The sequence below is a fragment of the Montipora capricornis genome, chromosome 14 (genome assembly GCF_036669925.1).
Source record: "Montipora capricornis isolate CH-2021 chromosome 14, ASM3666992v2, whole genome shotgun sequence".
Lineage (NCBI taxonomy): Eukaryota > Metazoa > Cnidaria > Anthozoa > Scleractinia > Acroporidae > Montipora > Montipora capricornis.
In genome coordinates this window covers 37,120,766-37,140,837 of record NC_090896.1, presented here as the reverse complement: position 1 = coordinate 37,140,837, position 20,072 = coordinate 37,120,766, and the positions used below count along the sequence as shown (strand labels likewise).

Genomic DNA, 20,072 nt, shown 5'->3' with positions numbered 1-20,072 from the left:
GATGTTCTACTAGTAGAGAAACACTTAGAGAATACATGACATGGAAAGGACAACATGAAATCGAGGCTAGCAATCAAATTCCCCGCCCCCTATGAGTGGTGATCAAATGCCCTGCCCCCGGGAACACTACAACGATCAAATTCCGTCCCCCCGGGCAGGAAAAGAAGTAAAATGCCCGGGGTATGCCCAAGAAGTGGGGGGGGGGGGGGGGGATGTTAAAGCTTCAATTTGACTGGTACATTATTGGGCCATTAGCATATTTATAAAATTATAAATTCCTTGATTTGTAGCAATATTTTGAATGTCACATTTTTTTATTATTAAATGTGCCCAGCAGAGATGACTTTGGTTGGAAAAAAAAGACTGAATATAAAACAGTAATTTGACATCAGTATTTTACGACAAAGCATAATAATTTGATATATTTCTTTGCTATGTGCAAACATGCAATAGGTTGTTTGAACGTTAAGCCACACCTCCTCCCCCCACTGCAGATAGCAAAACTTTTGTGGAAAATACTAAGCCTTCGTGAATTAAGGACGGTGCCTACTAATTCAAAGGTACTTTTGCGCGGTTTACTGAGTAAGCGGGAAAAGCAGATCTTGACAAGTATTATTGAAATCCAAAAAGAAAGTTGGGGGTAACCACACATTTTTCGAAGATAATTATTCAACAATATTTGTAAAAAGCGTTAAACTGCAAAGCAATCTATGGCATTCTTTTCCAAATGAAAGCTTAATTGTCTCTGAAAAATCCATGGTTACCCCCAATTTCCTTTTTGGATACCAAGAGCACTTGCTATTAGTTCTGCTTTCTCTGCATAGTTTTGAACGGCGCAAAAATATCCCTGTATTAATAAGCACCGCCGATAGGAAATCTGAGTATCTCGAGATGCGCAAAACGTATGCGCAATAACAATAGTAGGCACCGCCCTTAATTATTTTTTAAATAGTGGCAACGAAAGGTGGGGGGTATCTTCTATATAGGTTTGGGTGAGGGGGAGGGGGGAGAGGGGCAGGTGCTGATAAGAGTTGCATGACCCATTTTTTTATTCTGTCCCAAGTTGGTAATAGAAAACACATTATTGGTATTGTGTATCATTCCCTTGGCCAGGTGAACAATGTGCCACAGTCACCAAAGTATGGCTTCCAAATACTAACTACGGTAATACAGCAAACTGGGATAAAAGGAGAGTTCCATGCAGTAGTGATCATGTACAACTGAATCAGGTAGGTTGTGAACTCAGCATAATGATCTGACGTTTAAGTTCAGGTGTAAACCTAGACCCAGTCAAAATGCTATTCCTTAACCGTTAAACAAGTTTAGCAGACAGGGTTATCCCATTTTACATCTAGGACCAAAGTTGTGGAAATTAACGTGGCAATTTACCTGCGAAAAGTTATTATTGTAGTAATTAATGGTACTGGTAATGGTAATGGTAATGTATTTACGGTACATGACGCACATACTGTCTCATGGCGGCTACTATTTTTCTGAAGCGAGATCCGACATCAGCCTGTAAATTAAAGCATCATTGCCAGCCGCTATCAGTCCATTATATGATTTGATCTCACCCACCTAACCCATGCACACGTGAATGTGAAAGATGAAGTCGGAGACAGAGACAGGCAACGTACACTAGGGGCCTAAATTTGAAAAGACTAACGAAGATTCAAAGACTTGGAGACTTGAAAGACTTAATTGAAACCATTTTCAAATGAGACTAGAAAGGCAGCACCCTTTCCTGAGTTATTTAAAGACCCAGAGTTTTGATTTGACCAGGGTTTTTAGCGTTATCTCCCACACGAAAGTCTGATGCTCAACCAATGTAGACACCTGCAGTTGTTGTAAAGGAGGTAGTGGATTGTATTAACTCTTTTTTTTAAATGTCCTTTCAAACATAGGGCAAGGCATTAGCAGTATCTTTGAGATCAGTCCATACTCTCAAATCTTTGGTGAGTTGCCGGGGAATCATCAGAAAATTAACTGATGTTTTGTCACTATATCTAAGAAAGAGTGATCTAAGAAAGAGTGACAGTGGCTGAAGAGCAGTTCTCTTTTGGTTCACTCACATAGGCTCCCACTCAACAATATGCAAATGCAAACCCCCACCCCCCATACGGGGTACTAGACTGCTTTCTCCCTCCTCTCTCCTGCCTCAATTTTGCTACTTTTCTCTGATATTTTGTAAAAGGTTTTTCCAGCTCTCTTCTTCATTCCCCTTATTTATTTAATATTTATGTATTTATTTCTCCCCTTCCTTTATACTGTCTTCTTGTGTTTATCTTTTGTTGCTGCCTTGGGAAATTTATTCATTGCTGCCTACATACCAGGGCCTCAGGTTGTTCCATTCTGATTAACGTTAATCCCACATTAAAAGTTAATCAAGGAGTTTATCTCTCTACTCCCAAATGCTGTTCAACACTGATATAATTTCCGCAAAACTTTACATAAGAAGAAGAAAATCTTGAAAAACAAAAATAAGCAAACAGAACTTTCACCGAAAAAGTAAAAACATGAAACAAAAGTATACGCTAATCCTGGATTAAGTTAATCGGCTTTTAAACAAGCAGGATAATAATCACTACGCTGTATGCGATGACTTTGCTTGGCTGTTTTCATGTTTTCTCACTTTTTTAGATCACAATGTATAACAATTAAGCTGCAGCACTTATGACATATTACTGCCATCAAAAAGGTTGTGATAGTCTAAACCTTCACTTGTTGTCATCCATTCTTTCAAATTGGTTTCTTCCTCCCTCCCTCTATAATCTGGTTTGCACTTTTTCCCTTTCTAACCATAGTCAGTTTTAATGCCCCATTCAGTTCTCTAATCTAAAATCTTCTAAAGCAAAGCAAATTAAGAGTTAAATTATGTAGCAGTTGCTTTCACCTTAATGTACACAATTTCCGTAGCTTTGGTATTCTTTCTAAAATGCACATATTTCCTGCAGAGTTTGCCAGTGGATGGGGAACTTATCTTTTATCATGGAGCTGAGCTACATTTTGCTGATGCACTCAATAGTGATAGTGACACTCCAGAGTTTTGCAGAGGTAAATTAGTCAGGTCAGACTGTGTGAAAAATTTATGGTACTGTGCACCGGTTTCAGCCTGTTATAGACTATTGAATTTTCATTTGTTCATTCTTTGTTTTATTGTCAGCTTTGTTTCAAGCTATACAAGATTCGTTGTTAATGAAAGCATTCAAGTTTATTGGTATTAATAATATTACACGATGTGGTTGCACGGTTGCGTATAGTTTCCATAGAAGTGTTAGCCTTAATTCTTACCTAGCCAAAACGTGTACAGTACTTATATTTAGAAAAAAAAAAATTGGACATGGTATATAGCATACACAATAAAGAATAAAAAAAAACCTTGCAACTTAGAAAAAAAGGGAGACCAGGAGAATTATACAACCATGCATGCAGTAGGAAATTGCATCTCTCCCTCCATAGAGATAGGCAATACGCTCAAATCAGTTTAGTGCACAGCCTTTAAATTCTGTGCTGGAGGTCACCATTTCTATCTCCGGTCTCATTGGATCAATATGTCTGTTTCAACTTTCCTCTGATCCATGTTGCTGCTAAGCTTTGATTGCCATCCAGTAAATTTAAAATGGAGCATTGATGGGGGGAGGGCGGTAAAGGTGCGCACTGAGGGCCACAAGTTTATCAGTATAACTCTAGTTCTGTGTGACATGTTCCCCTCATAAAATAAGGACCTTTACCTTTCCTTCGATTTAAGGCCTAAATTCCTAAAACTATTCTCTGGCTTTTGTTTCTTCCAAGATTCTGGTGACATACATTTTGTGGCCACAGTGCAAGACTGGTACAAGCCATCAAATTGGCAGGATGATACACTGAAGGCTCTTTCCAATGTTATTCTTCACATTGACAATGTGCCTTGCATTCACGACACTGCCATCTTTCCAAAGGTAAAGAATGCTCTAGATATTAGTCCTTTAATTTGCAACTACATGTGATGATTGTATGTATGTGTGTATAAGCAAAAAACTTGCCAACTTATTTCTTTTGTTTGGCCAGCTGCAAAGATCTTTTCTAAGAACCTAACTTTTCTTGGAGGCAGAGGTTGCATTTACTTGAAACATTTACATGATTGTATAGCCTTTGCATATTATCTTTATTTCAATTTCTGGCTTCCTTTTTTTTCCATGGGGACACTTACATGTACAACTTGAAATGTTCTCAAGAATTGTGATGCCTAAGCATCGTTTTAGTTCTTTTGACAAAATAAACAATTATGAAAACACTATATACAGCCCAGCCAAGTTTTCATGAAATGACTGAAATACTACTGGACAGGTTCTATTGTTAATGATATGTAGCTAGCCCTTGTGTCATTTGTGTTAAGATTTTCATACAATGCATGTGCTTGTCTTTTATAGGAAAATTCCTTTCTGGTTAAATCCAGCAATCCCATCAAAGTTGCTGCTATTGTGCTGAATGGTCAGGTATGTTTTTTTTCTGAAGGGACATGGCCTGTTTGTTTTTTCTTTGCAGTTGAGATGCTCCACCCTTCTGTTCTACATTTATACAGTGTATTTTAGGAAGTAATTGGTCATGCCCAAAATCTCGATCTGGTTCACAAAATGGGTAATTGCATGTTTGTGTCATTAACACTCTGAAAAACAAACTTTGGATGGTTCTGAAATAAGGATTTGCCTACAATGTAAAACCAGGAATCCAAAATCCAGAATAAGAAATCCAGAATCTGTTATAAGCACTTGAACCAAATTATTAAGTCACTTGGCCTACACTAATTTGCAAAAGGAAACGAAATGAAATGATACAGAAACAATCTTAACATTCATTAAAGCTAACCTTAGGCCTAATTAGGCCTAAACAAACCGTTTACCAATGCTGGCATTTAAGGCCTACAAACTTTTGTTTAGGCCTAATTAGGCCTAAGGTTAGCTTTAATGAATGTTAAGATTGTTTCTGTATTTTAAGTTGTTTTGTTTTGTTTTGTTTTGCAAATTAGTGTAAACCTTTGGTTGAAGTTCTATTTGGATTTGGATTTCTTATTCCAGATTCCGAATTCCAGATTCCAGATTCCAGATTCCCTGGTTTTAGGCAACCCTGGTGAAAATCCTTAAAGGATCTTTAAAGATCTTCAAAGATCTTCAAAGACCTGACAAAGATCTTTAAAGATGAAGATCTTCACAGGATCCTTGAAGGATCTTTAAAGGATCTTCAAAGATTTCCTAACCTTGAGGACTCTTGGGATACTTCCTTAAGATCCTTGAGGAAATTATCAGGATCTTGCAAAGATCTTACCAAGATCCACACACAAAATCTTGGAAAGATCCTCAAAAGGATCCTTAAAGATCCTCAAAGAGTGACTGAGGATCTTACAAGGATCTTAAAAGGATCCTTGAAAGGTTCTTAATAAAATCTTTGACAAGATCCTTAAAGATCATACTAGGATCTTTCGAGGATCTTTGAAGGATCCTTATAGTGATCTTGAAAGAAACCTTACAAGGATCCTCAAAAGATCCCCAAGGATTGTATGAGGATCCTTTAAGGATCCTAAAAGGATCTTCAGAGGGATCTTGAAAAGATCTTTATCGGGATCCTTAAAGATCCTATGAGGATCCTTCAAGGATTTTAAAAGCTAAGATCTTTAAGGATCTTCAAGGATCCTAGGTAGGATCCTTGAGGATTCGGAAAAAGATCCTTAGAAAGATCCTCAAAAAGATCTTTGAGGAGTCTTTAAGGATCTTCAAAGATCCTTCAAAGATTTTCACCAGGGAAACCCCTGAAATATTGGTTGTTTACCATTTACCACAAAAATCCGGATTAATTTCGGTTGGAATGTAAATGGCAAGCCTATTTTGGTCTTCCCAAACGGAAAATTTCCAGAGAAAACGGGATTTCTTGAAAGGTAGTCCAAAAGTCCCAAACAGAATTTCCAGTCGGAAAAGGTGTTTACCATTTGCTTACTCCCATGATTTTGTCTCCCTCCAGACTCTCTCGGTAACCTTGAACGGATTTTGTAAATGGTCACTACACGCCGATCCCAACTAAATTTTCCATTCCGGAGTTTTTGCTTACCATTTGAACAAACCTAGTACCAACCGGTTTCTGCTAATGTAAATGGTAAACAACCATTATTTCTGGATCTATAACAGATGTCCTGCAGTATTTACAAGTACAATTACACCAAGCAAAAATATGGTTTAAGATCCATCTGTAGATTAAATCATGTCCCATCAGGTCTTGTTTAGTACATCAAGACTGCCAATCGTTTGTTCCAAATATTAAAAGAAATCTTGAGAATGATACACAGTACTTTCTGTAGCCTTTGTGACTGCGAAACTTTAACTATTAAATTGTAAATTTTTCTTGAAAGAGGCAAAGTTCAAAGAGTTTTAAGGATTTCTGCACCAGTGAACCAGGAAGTTTGCAGTTCAATTTAACTGACTTTGCTGATATCACTTCTGTGAATTGCAAGGATCAGACAGGCTGTACTTGTGGAAACCTTAAGGTAATTAAGAAGTCATGCAGTCATATAAGTAGCAATATTTGTAGTTTTTTCAATCACTATTTATTAACAATACAACATATTCTGAATTAGATGATTCGTGGTATGTGTCGACTCTTTCAGGATTTTCAAATGCATCAAATGTGTTATATGATTGTTTTTTTACTTCGTCTGCAATTTTTGTTGCGTTCGACAAAGGAGAACTCAATTCATAATTCTGGGTGTCCTGTGGTTTCAAGGTGACCTTTTTTAAGGTATTTCGTCGACCGTCTGCATTTTCCGAACCTTTTTGAATGATGTCATACGTCATATGCCCAAAGACTATCGCGCACCTCGTAGTTTTCGCAGTACAGTCTAACCTCTATTAAGCGGTCACGCTCGGGAAGTAGCCAGGTGACTGCTTTATTGGGGTTTTCAAATATAAACCCGTAATGTGGCAGAAATTGACCAGGAGAGCAAAATACATTTTATTGTTCACAACAACAGTAACGTGACGCGAAATAACAATATAACGGATTCAAAAGCAGTAGCGGGCGAAGAAAAATTACCAATGGCGTGGAAACAGCACAAACAATTGAACTACATCCAAGTAACTGACAAATATTTGTCACTGACGAATTCGGTATTATTGGTTATGTCCCACTATTAATGACTTTATGGTTTAACAAGTTTTAAAGAGACCTACGAACAATAGGGCCGTTTATACGAGAGGAAAAAAGCCGCGGCTTACTCTGGCCGCGGCTTACATAAGACGCGAACACCCCGTATAAATGGTACAAAATCTGCGTTCACGGCTTTCTCAAGCCGCGGCTTATCCTGGCCGGGGAGCTTATACTCGTATAAACAGTTCCTTTCGCGTATTATATACGCCGCAGCCAGAGTAAGCCGCGGCTTATTTTCTCTCGTATAAACAGCCCTAATGGAAAGGTCATAGCGGAGCGCGCGCGTGGAGCGCTATAGTTGAAATATGGTCACCCATCGATGTGAGAAAGTTTGGTTTAGCTATGACGTCATTGGCGACCGTCCGTCCGTACGTCTGCCCACCCCTCCAGGCATGCCAATGTGACCAGTATCACGTAATAATAGCCGCCTCGGTGAAGGGCTTTATGTGCACGTGGTTCGTATGGGAAAACACAATGGCTTTTTATGGACTGTTCGAAATGATTTTTCACGCAAAAACCTCTTCTAAAGGATGGGAAAAATATCAGGGATACAATTTCAAGCAATTTTACAACGGCAGGTGGAAAATGTCATCGAGGAATTTAGGTTAGTGATGAAGATAAAAATTTGCGAATGAGCCACCTTTTGCGTTGATAAAATGAGATATTAAAGAGAATTAGCGTTAAGTTTACGTGATATTGCTTGCCGCTTCACGTTTCAAGTAAAAAAGAGAGGAGGCTGTGACTTTAGCTTCGTGTGACCCACGGCATCTCGGATATTTAGTTACTAAAAAGCAAACACAAAAGCTCGGAGTCTTTTTAAACATTGTTTGTCGAAAAAGACGCTATATAAAATGAAAATCCTTACCTGTGAAATTTTGAGAGTTTCGATGAAGCTGCTTTGTCGGTCAACAGAGGGTCAACGTGAGTTCATGAAGAAAATTACGGCAAGGAGTCAGTTTTGAACTCTGTAATCATGAAACCTTATTTTTCCTCCTTTTTCACACCGGAAAATGGTTTTGGGTACTTTTTTCCCGCAAACAACTTCTTATGTAGAAGAAAAATAAGAAAATTTCACCTATACGGCAGACGTGATAATGCCTACTTTCACGTCGAAGCGGCAAGCGGCAAACGTAGAAAATGGCGGAAAAATCATGGTCACGTGGTCACTTTTGCCGTTTGCGTCTCAATAAGCGTGATGCTAAATCTCTCTTTTCTAAGCCGCGTTGCTATAAATAAGTAAGCCCAGAAAAGTTTATTAGTTTCATAGTTCTTTTAGGACCCATGTTTTTAAACGAACGCAAATGAGATAAATAATCTAGGAGCTCCGCTTTTATTAGGCTTGGCTAAATCTGTATATAAGTCAAAGGGAAACAAGTAAACAGAGGTGGTGGCCTTGGCCTTGAGATTCCTAGCGAGTATCAATTTGAAGGTGACAGTTTTTCTTGTGACTTGTTGCAACGGAAACTGGTAAAGAGGAATTCGGTTAACCCACCACAGAGACGTGTATTTAATACCCAGACAATGCCTAAGTTGTATTTGATGAGCTGTGAATAGAACTGGACACGCTTCGCTTACCTTCCTGACAAAAAATATGCCATTTATTGATTGTTATCTAACAATGTGACCGTTTAATAGAGGTGAAATACAATAAAATTGGCCATTTGGGAAATCCATAGGGTGACCGTTTAACAGAGGTAAAATTTACAGTAATATGCGAAGCAAATTTCGGGAAATTGAATAGGTGACCGCTTAATAGAGGGCCGCTTAACAGTACAGGCTTGACTGTAGCCTGAGCAAGTCTGAGCATCGTAAAGCGTGGTTTTCATAGTAGTGTGTTAAAATTAAGAAAGACGTGACACTTAGTAATGTTACCTGTCGAACTATGAGTTGATAAGTTAAACAGGGATTCGCCTGTATTGTTGCTTAACGTGCCAAATGCTGTTTAATACGTGTTGCATACACAACCAACTTATTACATCGTGGGAACTAGTCCTTTCTCCTTCTAGGATTTCTCGTAAGATGCTAAACGCCTAGTGCCTCAAAATTTACATATGTATCGATATGTAAGTAAGGCATTATGCTCACGTTCGAATTAGGGTGTTTTAAAACTGGGACGGAAAGTATGGAAAGCCAAAACATCATATACTCCCTCACATATTCCAGAACCCAAATCACGTCCCCTCGAACGCACTTCATAATTAACGATTACTCCTGCCACTTCCAATTGGTAATCCAAAAGACAAGAAGAAAAACAAGAACAGGGAGACCAATTGGCCGCCATTTTTTGCCCATTTTTTGCGATAGAGTCGACCATATTGCATGGTAAAAACCAAAAAGTAAGCAGTCGAAACTTCGTGGTCTACAGCTAAAATGACAACATCGTGAGACAAACGATGATACGTTTTAATTGTTTATTTACCACCTCTTTTGCGATATTGACCATTCTTGACTCGAAGAACTGTTTTTCGGAAAACCTGCTGAAAGCTTTTTCCATTCACTTTTTGAAGTAATACTTCCGTGTTTCAACAGTTTGCAGAGACAATCTGTAGCCATGTCAAGTGTAAGGAGCCAGCGTGCTCATGGCCATTTAAACCTGAAGGGAGTTGCTGTGATATTTGTGGTACGCTATCTGTTTTTGTGATTGTGTGTACTATCAAGTCCTACTTTGTTAGCACTACCCACTGACTAAATCCCTATCCAGTGGCTTTGATTGGACTGACTGTATCTGTGGGGTAGTGATATACCTTGGGAACAACTCGGACAAGTTTGAGCTCACAGTTCTACTATATCTTGCCACTAAAGTGGTTGGAGTCAAGTCATCCATGTTATCTTCTTCCCTTTCACTTTCTTCGCCATTTGAAATATCTGCGAGATGCTACTCGTGCTATAGGTGTTCAGTAAACAGTTAGCGTGAGGTTCGTACTGGGAAAATATTGGTCGAGTTCCTTTTCTTTTCAAGTTTGTGAGGCGAGGTCCACAAACTTTCAAAAAGGAACGAGACCAACATTTTCCTAGTACGGACCGAACAAGCTCTCTTGCGCAAGGTTAATTTTCTATTCCTTGAGTCTTGCCTCTTTGCTTCTGTTAACTGTTCTGGAAAGTAAAATTCGACTGGAATTCCGACATGACTAAATAAAAGAACGTTATCGCATTTTTCTTTTTTGATGTCCAAGAAAATGGAAACAAAAAATGAGAAGAGTTTTGCAACCTATATACACCGCTTCGTGACCGGTCCAGTTTGACAGTCCGTATTGCAAAATTCGGATCGCTCAGAGAACCAATCAGAATTCTCCTTTTCCTCTCGGACCATTAAGCCTATATAATGAATGGAATTACCGATATTTCGGTTTCCATAACTTCTCATTCAATCTCGGAATGGTCGCTTTCCACAGAGTTTAAAGACTCACCGCTAACTGAAAGGCTGGACATCTCCGGCAAAAGGTAACTTGAATGGCCTAGATCCGGCAAAAATCTTCCAGTTTTCCAAAATAATTGATTGGTGTGGAACATTGTTATCAAACGAGCTGAGCGACACAAGTTAAAATTCTTGCTCTAGAGACTTGCCTTTGGGACAGTTTCAGATCGAAAATGAAAGGTTTTCGGAGCTCAAAGGCAAAAAAATTTTTAGTCAGAGACTACATAAGTCAGTTTTCTTTTCTTACTCGTGCCACAGGAAAGAAAATGCAAGAAAAAAACTTTTTTATCATACATACTGTAAGCAAAGAATCAAGCTACTCCTAAATCCACTTTAACCCTTGTTTCAAGTGAATCCAGTCCTAGATTTAGTTTGTACATATGAATGAAAACTAGTTCAGTTTCATAAAAATACTTCTTATTTGTTCTTTAGAAAGAAATTGCCTTGCTTGTTGGTTCTTTATTAAACTCAACACTAATTTATTTGCATTTATTTTTGAAAAATTAAATATCACTTCTATAAAAACCAAAAAATAATAATTTTTTTGTCGTAAAAAAAAAAAAAAGTGTTTGCGTTATATTTTCATGCTGGTAGATTCAGTTCTCCGAGGGACTCATTTTTCTCAGGCTAACAAAAGGCTGACAACTGTTAAATGATGCGTCTTATTTTCAGGAACCTTGCTCAAACTGAATGTTGGAGAAAACTTCAACATGGACAGATACAGAGATCTAGTTATGAATATTTCACTGACGGTATGCCTAATCCGTTTTATTTACGATCAACAAATTAAATTTCTGAGGATGGGGATTACATCAAGTGATAATAAGTGAGTGGAGACCCTCGCATCTCCTTTCACACGATACTCGCATAAGGCTGTCATAGGCGATGGTTTTTGGAAAGGATTTTAAGAAAATTTGAGGCCTATTTCTTCCATTGAAAGTTTCCCGGCAGATCAGTATTCTGTCACGGAAAGCAGGCGGATTGATCATTCATATCTTTTCGTTACATGAGAGGACATACAGAGATGTTTAGAGGCATCTTTGTTTTTACAATACGACGGCATAACGACATCTGAAATTGACAAGCGGTGTTGGCTTTATTTAGGTCCACTCAAAATTCGAGTAAAGTGGGCCAAGTCAAGGGCAGATCTGGGGGAGGTGCACTGGGTGCACGTGCACCCCTCCCCTCGGTTACCAAAAAAAAAACGTTGTAGTTAAAAAATTCTAAAATTTACAAACGAAATACAAAACCTAAATAACAGACAGCGTTCCGTTGTGCCTTAAAACCGCTAGTTTTCGGAGTTTTGGCGGAGTAAATGTTGCCAGAAGTGAATGCTTGCCAATTAGTTAGATCTTTTGCGCCGCCAGTTTGCTTTCGTAGCAGTGGTCAGCGTAAACCACCAATTAACACAGCCTCGTTGTAATTCCATTTTCCGCCCTTTGACCTTTCCATCGATCGTCAAGCCACTATCATACTACAGCCCTAACCCTCTTAAAAGCACGTATTATACATTGTCTAACATATAAAAGATTGGGCTTCCTGTGCATTTCCGTCTGACATATGCACCCCCCTAGCCAAAATCCTAGATCCGCCCTTGGCCTAGGATAGTTTTCATCTACTCCGATTCTGACTCCCGGTAGGCTCATACCCTGAATATGCTAAAATATTCATAGTATACAAAGGCGTATCATTGTTTGGCTAGCAATCAGAAATATTTCCAATACTGACCGGTTTTTGCAAAATAACGAAGTTCGAGGTTTAATATAATGTATTTTACCTTGCTACCTGGCATGTGATGTTAATTGTCAGAACTCCTGGCTTTGGAAGTATTTATTTGGCACTAACGTTGATTTACGTTTTGGTTTTTCAGGAATATGATGGAGTCAGTTTGGGGACTTCCAAAACAGAAAAAGGGTTTGTTCAGATGGTGTTGACAGATGAGGAAAACGGTATTTAGTTGAACGGAAGCAATGGAAGGTTGTCTTTTATGTAATAGCAGTAAAAGTTAACGATGTAACATTTTAATGGGTCCCAACAACGTGTTTCTTGATTTCAAGTCTGGGGCATAGGATCCATAATTCCAAGGCACAGTTCAATCCAAATTTCTAAAAATAGTTTTCTATGAAATCGAACTTCTCGTGCGAACTGTCTGACCAATCTTTGGGATAAAGAGACACTTGCTCACTTCTTTCGCACAACTGTTTTAAGCTGTTGTACAGCAATTGGAACATGTTTCCAAGGACGTCAACCTGTCCATGACGACTCTGTAGGTCATACTTGACCGGATTTTGTCAATCAAAACAGACGTTATAGTCAAGCCAATGCGTTGATTGCTGTAGTTGTCAGAATACCAGTCCTAGTACACATTTGAACGAGAAAGTGAGGCTTACAGGGAGGGAGGTGTCCTGATCTGTTTCCCAAAGATGCAGGCAGCAATTAGCACAGGACGTCCACTTGTAGACGTCAATGGAACTCGACTTGAGAACATTGCAGTCAGAATAATTCGAGCACCCCCCTCCCTCTTCCGTCTCTATATTCCTCCGAATATTTGATAATCCCACATGGTATATGTAGACAGTCTTAAAGGAAGGGAAATTCTGCAACGCTGACGAATTCATGGAAGCATGGACGGAAGGAGAAGTATCGAATCAGCGGGAGGGATCTGAATTCGTGCACACCGGGAATGGAAAAGTGCAATTCGGCATTGTAAAGGAATTTCTGCTTGCAAGAAAGCAATTGGTACGCAGGGAAGAAGTAGAGGAAAGTCAGGAAGGGAATTGGGAAATTGAACACCAGAGAATGGCAAAGGGCGCGTCCACAGTCGTTCTTAACACATGCATACCCGGTGAGCAGTCAACCTGCAATATTTCATCCAGTAATGATTGTTCTTTTTTTGTCCTTTGCTTGCACAGGCCGAAAGGCACAGGTGGCTGCCCAGAATTTAAGAGAAATGATTACTTCAGGTGAAGTCTGTACAAAAACTTTGAATTTTAGCATCCAGAAGGTCTCATTGCTTTAAGAGCAATATATATATTTTCTTTTTAACTTGTCCTATATTGCAACTATAAATGTTTAAGGTGTAATGCTCCCGTGTTAAGGATGTGAAACTAGTCCAAAATCCTTCCCTTCTTCCCTTTACCTTATTTAGCTACAGATTTGTTTAACAAATAGATTCCATGTTGCCGTGCGTCTGTTCAATAATAGATCACAGGTGACGTCAAAATGTGGTAAGAACAAAAACGTGGCACACTAGGCGATAGCGGAGTGTGTCACTGAACAGATGTTCTTACCACATTTTGACGTCTTTTATGATCAATTACTGGACAGACGCACGGCAACATGGAATCTAAAACTTTATTCGCATAAAAGCTGATGGTGCATGACATCAATCGTGCGTCTGTCCTCTAATAGATCATGGGCAAGAACCAATCAAAATGCGAGAATAACGTGGGTTATTATATAAAGATCTATAAATCTGTAGTTTCATTTGAGAAAATTGTCGATTCACGACTCTGCAGATCCCACAGACCATGCCCCCCTCTCACAAACGCTGTTTCCAGTGTTTCTGGAAACCAAGAAGTAGTTTTCCAGGCAAGGCTGCAGTTCACTCAAATTCTCTTTAAAGAGTAAGTAAAAATATATATATAATAAAAACTAAAGCAAACGCCTCAAATGTAGGCGAACATGGAATGGGAAATCGCCAGACGAAACTTCCGACCTCCGGCCTCAAACGAAAACCCTGACTGAGCATCCGAGCGGTGTTACGGATGGGTTCTAATCCTGTTTGAGATTCTTTTTGTTGAAAATACCAGAGAATAGGAATGAACCGGAGATTGAATAATCTTGTCAAGTTCTTTTGGAGTGCTCCTTTGCAGGAGTCGAACCAACGATCTTCCGATTACTAGTTTGGAAGCTCTTCCACTGTGAAAGATGTTAACCCCAGTAAATCAAATGAGGAGATTCGTTTTCCATGGTGACTCGGGGACACTCGGAAAAAAACCCGAGTGCTCCTCGGCAGCAGTCGAACCAACGTCCATCCAATCCAATTACAAGTTCGGATGCTCAACCACTGAGGCAAAGGAGACTCGTGGTCGCTGGGCCGTTAAAGTAGGTTCATGCGACAATAGGTCATTTCAAGTTGCTGTTTGTCTCTGATTCGAAATGTGTCTTGGTGCTAAACCATTCAAATGATAATGAGTTGCATTTGCATGAAAATACACCACTCATCTCTATTTGAATGGTTGTGCACCAGGACTCGCTTTGAAACCGAGGCAAACAGCATATTGTTCCGCAATACTGCTTGGATCTAAATAGGCTATTTCCAGGTTCATGTCCTAGTCTGCCTCCTCTTCAAAGCGAGTCTAAGTGCAAAGTTTTTCTTATGAAAATTAATTTTCATTCATACGTATAGTTGAACTAATTACCATCACATTTTTCGCACAGAACGCAGACCGTGGCATGATTGTTCTGAAAGAGTTGTTAAATGTTATGCCCGGTGTTTGTTTGGTATGCTCGGAAGACGCCTTCTCTTAGCAAAACATTCAGTTAATCCGAAACGGTCAAGAAATTAAACAAAACAGTCTCAAAATAATGTTGGTACATCGCTTCTATAGAGCGGTTTTCAATTGAGTGTCGAAAGTAATTAGCGAATTTCTTCGATTTTGCATTACTTCACTCAATGATTGGTTTTTTCGAGTTTTAATTGGTTTGCTGGATAGTCTCCGTCCTTTTTGATTGGCCAAAGTAATTACTTTGGTTTTGGTTTTACGAAAATCGATTGAAACTTGCTCTAACAGCTCATGGGAATGCGCCAGATGAACGTAGAACCAAACCTGGGACAAAACATAGACAAACATAGAACATCACCTTAACTCCGAAAACAACAGAGCTTTGTTTATAGTCACCTGATGAAATGCTTTGGGTATCTTTATAATTTACTCCACAGAAAAGGCGTTTGGGGTTGCCAGTACTCAAGTCCTCGCTCAATCAAGCATCAAGGTTACGGTGGCAAAACAAACAGGTCTGGCCTCTATTTGTTCTAGCTCTGACTATCACACTTCATTTGGATTAAGAAGACGGAGGGCGGTGGTCACTTATTAGGGTTTGGTTGTAATGAAATGGAAGGAAAAATGACTCCAAGGTTGTATGAATGGAAGCCAAAGCTTAAATCAGAAGAGAAGAATAATTTATAAATATGTCTTGAACCATTTAATTATTATTGTCAATGCTCCTCTCTGAAATACATTGAACTCAAGTTCAAGAATTTATATATATATATATATATGTAGCCTGCATGGTTTCTGTGATAGTGTAGTGGTGATCACACCCAACCGGTAATCAGGGGGACTTGGGTTCAAATCCCGCTTAGGCATAAAATGTTTTTGTCAAATGAAAAATGTCATTTCAGGGGTTGTCCGTCCTTGGTGCCGTCAAAGTGCATTGATTAACTACATTTCGCCGAGGCTTGGACTGTGAATCTCCTGGGGGGGCAGAGATGCGCTATCGGCTCGAGAGAGAGAGACCCTCTTAAAGATAAATGACTACATTCCTTAATCGGCAGATTTGTTCGTAGGACCATGTCCTACTCTTCAGGATTTTACAATGATTACTATTTCTACATGATGGTTTGTATTGCTGCTCATGCGTGTAATTGTGAATTACAATTTCTTTAGAAGGAATTTGTTTCCATGCCTACAGCCGCTTGCTAGTTCTGACCGTTTGTTGAGCGTGGCGAGCTCCGGGTGGCAAATTATGTAGTATTTCTCGAGTGTACATAAGTTGCATCTTATCGACATCCTGCAGTATATACAGAGGATATTGCATGGCCGCTTGGGGATACGAATTTTATCTTCAAGTGCGGAAAGTGTCCGTTTATTATATAGATATTGATGAAATGTCTAGGTTTAAAACAACTTGTTTTACTCATTTTCGAAATAATGAAAAAGTGGTCACCAACCGCTAAAACACGCATGTTGTGTAACATGAAACAAGGTATGAAAGTTATGAAAAACAAATCACGATAATTTAAACTTTTGCAATAAAAATGTTAATGTAGCAGAGAAAAATTATATTAAAGCACAAAAGTATCTTACAATGAAGAGGAAGCTCGCGTTTTATTGCCTAATGGTGTTCGTTACTATGCTATGACGACACCTATATTCTCACATGTGAAAGAAAAAAATGCGCGCGGTGAAGATATGGTATTTCATCAGTATCTATATAATATTATAGGTGGGAGGTCTTTAATTCAAGTGGACGTTTCGCCCATTCGGGCTTCTTCAATACTAAAAATATATATTCTAAACATAGATATATATCATATGTTCTAAACGTTTATATATACGCCTTTCAAACCGGCATGGGTATTAAACAAAAATGAGATAAATATTCCAGAAATATGCTCCTCACATGGCACTTCGCCCTTTTCTTTGTTTCTGTTCCTTCTATCATTGCTTATGTGTTGGTTACACACTGATCCTTCGTATTAAGCCGCGGCTTACATAAGACGCGAACACCCCGTATAAATGGTACAAAATCTACGTTCACGGCTTTCTCAAGTCGCAGCTTATCCTGGCCTTGGAGTTTATACTCGTATAAATAGTTCCTTTCGCGTATTATGTACGCCGCGGCCAGAGTAAGCCGCGGCTTATTTTCTCTCGTATAAACGGCCCTATTGTTTTGTTTCTGCAAAAAAGGAGCTTCCTTCACAAGCATTTATTTGAGAAGAATTTATCGGAACTTTTATTGGAAAAATTCACTGGTATCCATACTTGAAAAAGGATAATTGTTCTTGATCCGTTTTTCTCGTTATCTAGCATTCTTTTTGTTTAGATTTTCTCAAATTAATTGTCTCATGTGTTTATGCATACACAGGGAAGCCAAAAAGCAGCATGATCATTCCATTAGCTGTGGGACTCTCAATTTTATTGCTGTTTATCCTGATTGCTGTCCTGTTCCTTATCTTCAGACGGAATAAAAAGTGAGTTTAAAGTGGACACTGTAGCAATTTGTAAATACATGATTTCGTATCAAAGTAATACAATTCGTAGGGCTTCGGTTGTTGTTGTTGTTTTATTCTCACTCTTCATTTCCGTCCTTCTTACGATGCTGTTTGTTTCCATAGCGGTCTTTTTTGCATAAAATCCCTGTAAACTTTTCGGTGATGTTGTTATACAAAGGACAATTCAACGCACAACTCCTACCTCGCTCAATAGAGCATTTTCGAATCCTCACGGCTGGACTGGATCTAGCACGAAATGGAGGCTAATGCGGGCAAATCTTTTCAAATGCAAATTAAAATTGCTCGCATGAGCCTCCATTTCATGCTAGATCCAGTCCAACCGTTAGAATACGAAACTGGCCTATTTTGTTGAACAGCGATGTTGTAACCGTTTCCCCCCACCCCCCCCCCCCTCTCCGTTCCCCCCTGCGCCATCCTTTCAACCGTGTTCAAACATGTTGAATGGAAGTTGAATGAGTTTACAAGAATTTAAACTTTGCTTTAACAACCAATCAACATTTCCGTTATCTCGAATGCTGAATGAAGTTGGGGCTCCTTCTTCCACATTCTTATCTATGCACTTGCACAATAATAGGTCTCTCACGGACGTATCATGTCCGTATCCATAGTAACTACCGTGACTGCCGCCTGGGACTGCATACCGGGCCTCTCCTGAAGCTTTGTTGAATCAAATGTTGGTGATATGTTGAAACTGTTTGCCCACCCCAGTAGTCAACATCGTTCAACATCGTTCAACAAAATCGAACAGATGTCGAGGCCGTTTTCCCGAGTCTTATTAAGCGGTATAAAAGCAAAATTATGTTATGCAGCATATTGGTCGCAGAAGAAAACGGACTGTTCAATCTGTCCAATTCTATTTGCTTAAGGAAACAAAGTTGTACATTTGCTCCTGTTATTCTGGACGACCATTTGGAGATGGACGAACTTGATTCGCTGCAAAATTCACCTAAAGCATGCGACGAATTCAGTGATAAAGCTGTGGTGAGAAGTTACAACATAGTAAAGATTAAGCTCATTGACATTATTGATACTTATTTGGTATCATTTCGAAATTTGGCCGGCTCTTATTCCCATATTAGGGCGAATCTAGGATTTACTCCCGAGGGATTCGGTGGACCCTAGCTCCTAGGGGGATTTAAGGACATGCCCCACAAGAGGCCCGCTCTTGAGAAAATTAGAAATCACTTCACTTAAATCGTCCCTTGGCGTACGGTGTCAACGTCACGAAACGTCGCCTTCGTGGAAAAGATAACGATTCTTAAACTTCTATTACGGACTATAATTGAACGGCTCACCACAGTGGCTTCAGACGGGACCACCTCATTAGCTACTCAGTCATTCAGAGATCTGAAACCTGCACATTTATTTACGTAAACGTGACGTCGGCCTCCGACTCTACCACTATTTTCATTTTCATTTTCCCATCCTACCCTATAGTAGTGATCGTATTCCTCACCCCGTGGGGAATGAGCTCGGGATATTCTCGATCGCCGAACGACAGAAAAGTACCCTAGCAGGGGTCCATGAGTAGGAGCTTGCCTTTCCCATACAACCCCTATGAGTCAACCTTTGCGCTCATCTTCGGCTCTGCATGCACTGTTTAGAATGGCCAATCAGAATAAAAAAAGTAGTTAGAAACGAAAACAAAAATGGCAAAAACAATGTATGCAAATTGTGCATAATTTATGTAAATTGATGTAAATGAAAGTCTCCTGTGGAAGGTTTCATTCTACAAATAGAAAGATGCGCGTAAAGGTTGACTCAAGTATATAGTGCATAGGGAGGCTCCTACTTGTGGGTTTGTGACCCTAGGGGTATGCCTGGGGACTGCATCCATGTGTGATGACTAGCCGTGGGGATTCTCTCGTTGTGTTGTATTTTTTTGTCGTTTGATTTTAATTCTTCGTATTCTAACGTTCATGTAAGTGTATGGGAATTACGAGGAAATGATGACTGATTTTTTTCTTCTTTATTTTCCAAGTTTGCTGTGAATAACCCACTGTATGAATCCGCGACCGAATGGAAATGAATGGGAAGTATTTTGAGAAGTTTGCCTTTACCAAGTTGTGAAGGAAAGCAGCTTATCATTGATGCCCATTTGAGTACAGAATTGATTGTGTGGTTTAGGATTTATGTACCGCACATAACCGTCTCATGGCGGTTTACAATTCTTTCTCTAGGGTGAGATCGGACGTCAGCTTGTATTGTGTTTGTGTTTATTGTGCGGCTAACATTTCCATGGCCAAAGGACATGAAATAAAAATAAATACGGTGTTTTGCATTGATTTACTTCAAGAAAATAGTGTCATTAGTTGGGACGTTGATTCAGTTCTTTGTGTTACAATTTGTAAAAAAATATACCAAGTACAAAGCCAATCTTGACCCCAGGGCTCTTCTCTTGACTGAGGGAGAGAAGAGCTCTGGGGAACCCTAAAACAAAGTGTCTTCTCGTTGGTTTTCGTGAAG

General features: G+C 39.3%; 1 protein-coding gene across 4 annotated transcripts in view; it reads left to right on the top strand.

Moving 5' to 3' along the window:
- LOC138032716 (protein amnionless-like) overlaps positions 1-19,906 on the top strand; it is a 20,683-nt gene extending 777 nt beyond the window's left edge. Inside the window, exons 2-15 of one of the 4 annotated variants that reach the window (XM_068880421.1) lie at positions 1,114-1,229; positions 1,905-1,955; positions 2,955-3,054; positions 3,793-3,938; positions 4,410-4,475; positions 6,377-6,511; positions 9,700-9,790; positions 11,258-11,337; positions 12,456-12,534; positions 13,498-13,548; positions 15,531-15,605; positions 17,459-17,564; positions 18,473-18,587; positions 19,588-19,906. In XM_068880421.1, the coding sequence (XP_068736522.1) occupies positions 1,114-1,229; positions 1,905-1,955; positions 2,955-3,054; positions 3,793-3,938; positions 4,410-4,475; positions 6,377-6,511; positions 9,700-9,790; positions 11,258-11,337; positions 12,456-12,534; positions 13,498-13,548; positions 15,531-15,605; positions 17,459-17,564; positions 18,473-18,587; positions 19,588-19,635 (1,259 nt within the window). In that variant the 3' untranslated portion in view covers positions 19,636-19,906. Of the gene's footprint in view, positions 1-1,113; positions 1,230-1,904; positions 1,956-2,954; positions 3,055-3,792; positions 3,939-4,409; positions 4,476-6,376; positions 6,512-9,699; positions 9,791-11,257; positions 11,338-12,455; positions 12,535-13,497; positions 13,549-14,103; positions 14,236-15,530; positions 15,606-15,992; positions 16,180-17,458; positions 17,565-18,472; positions 18,588-19,587 lie in introns of those variants that run through there. The other 3 variants (XM_068880422.1, XM_068880423.1, XM_068880424.1) reach the window with 3 other exon arrangements.
- The last annotated feature ends 166 nt before the right edge of the window (positions 19,907-20,072 follow it).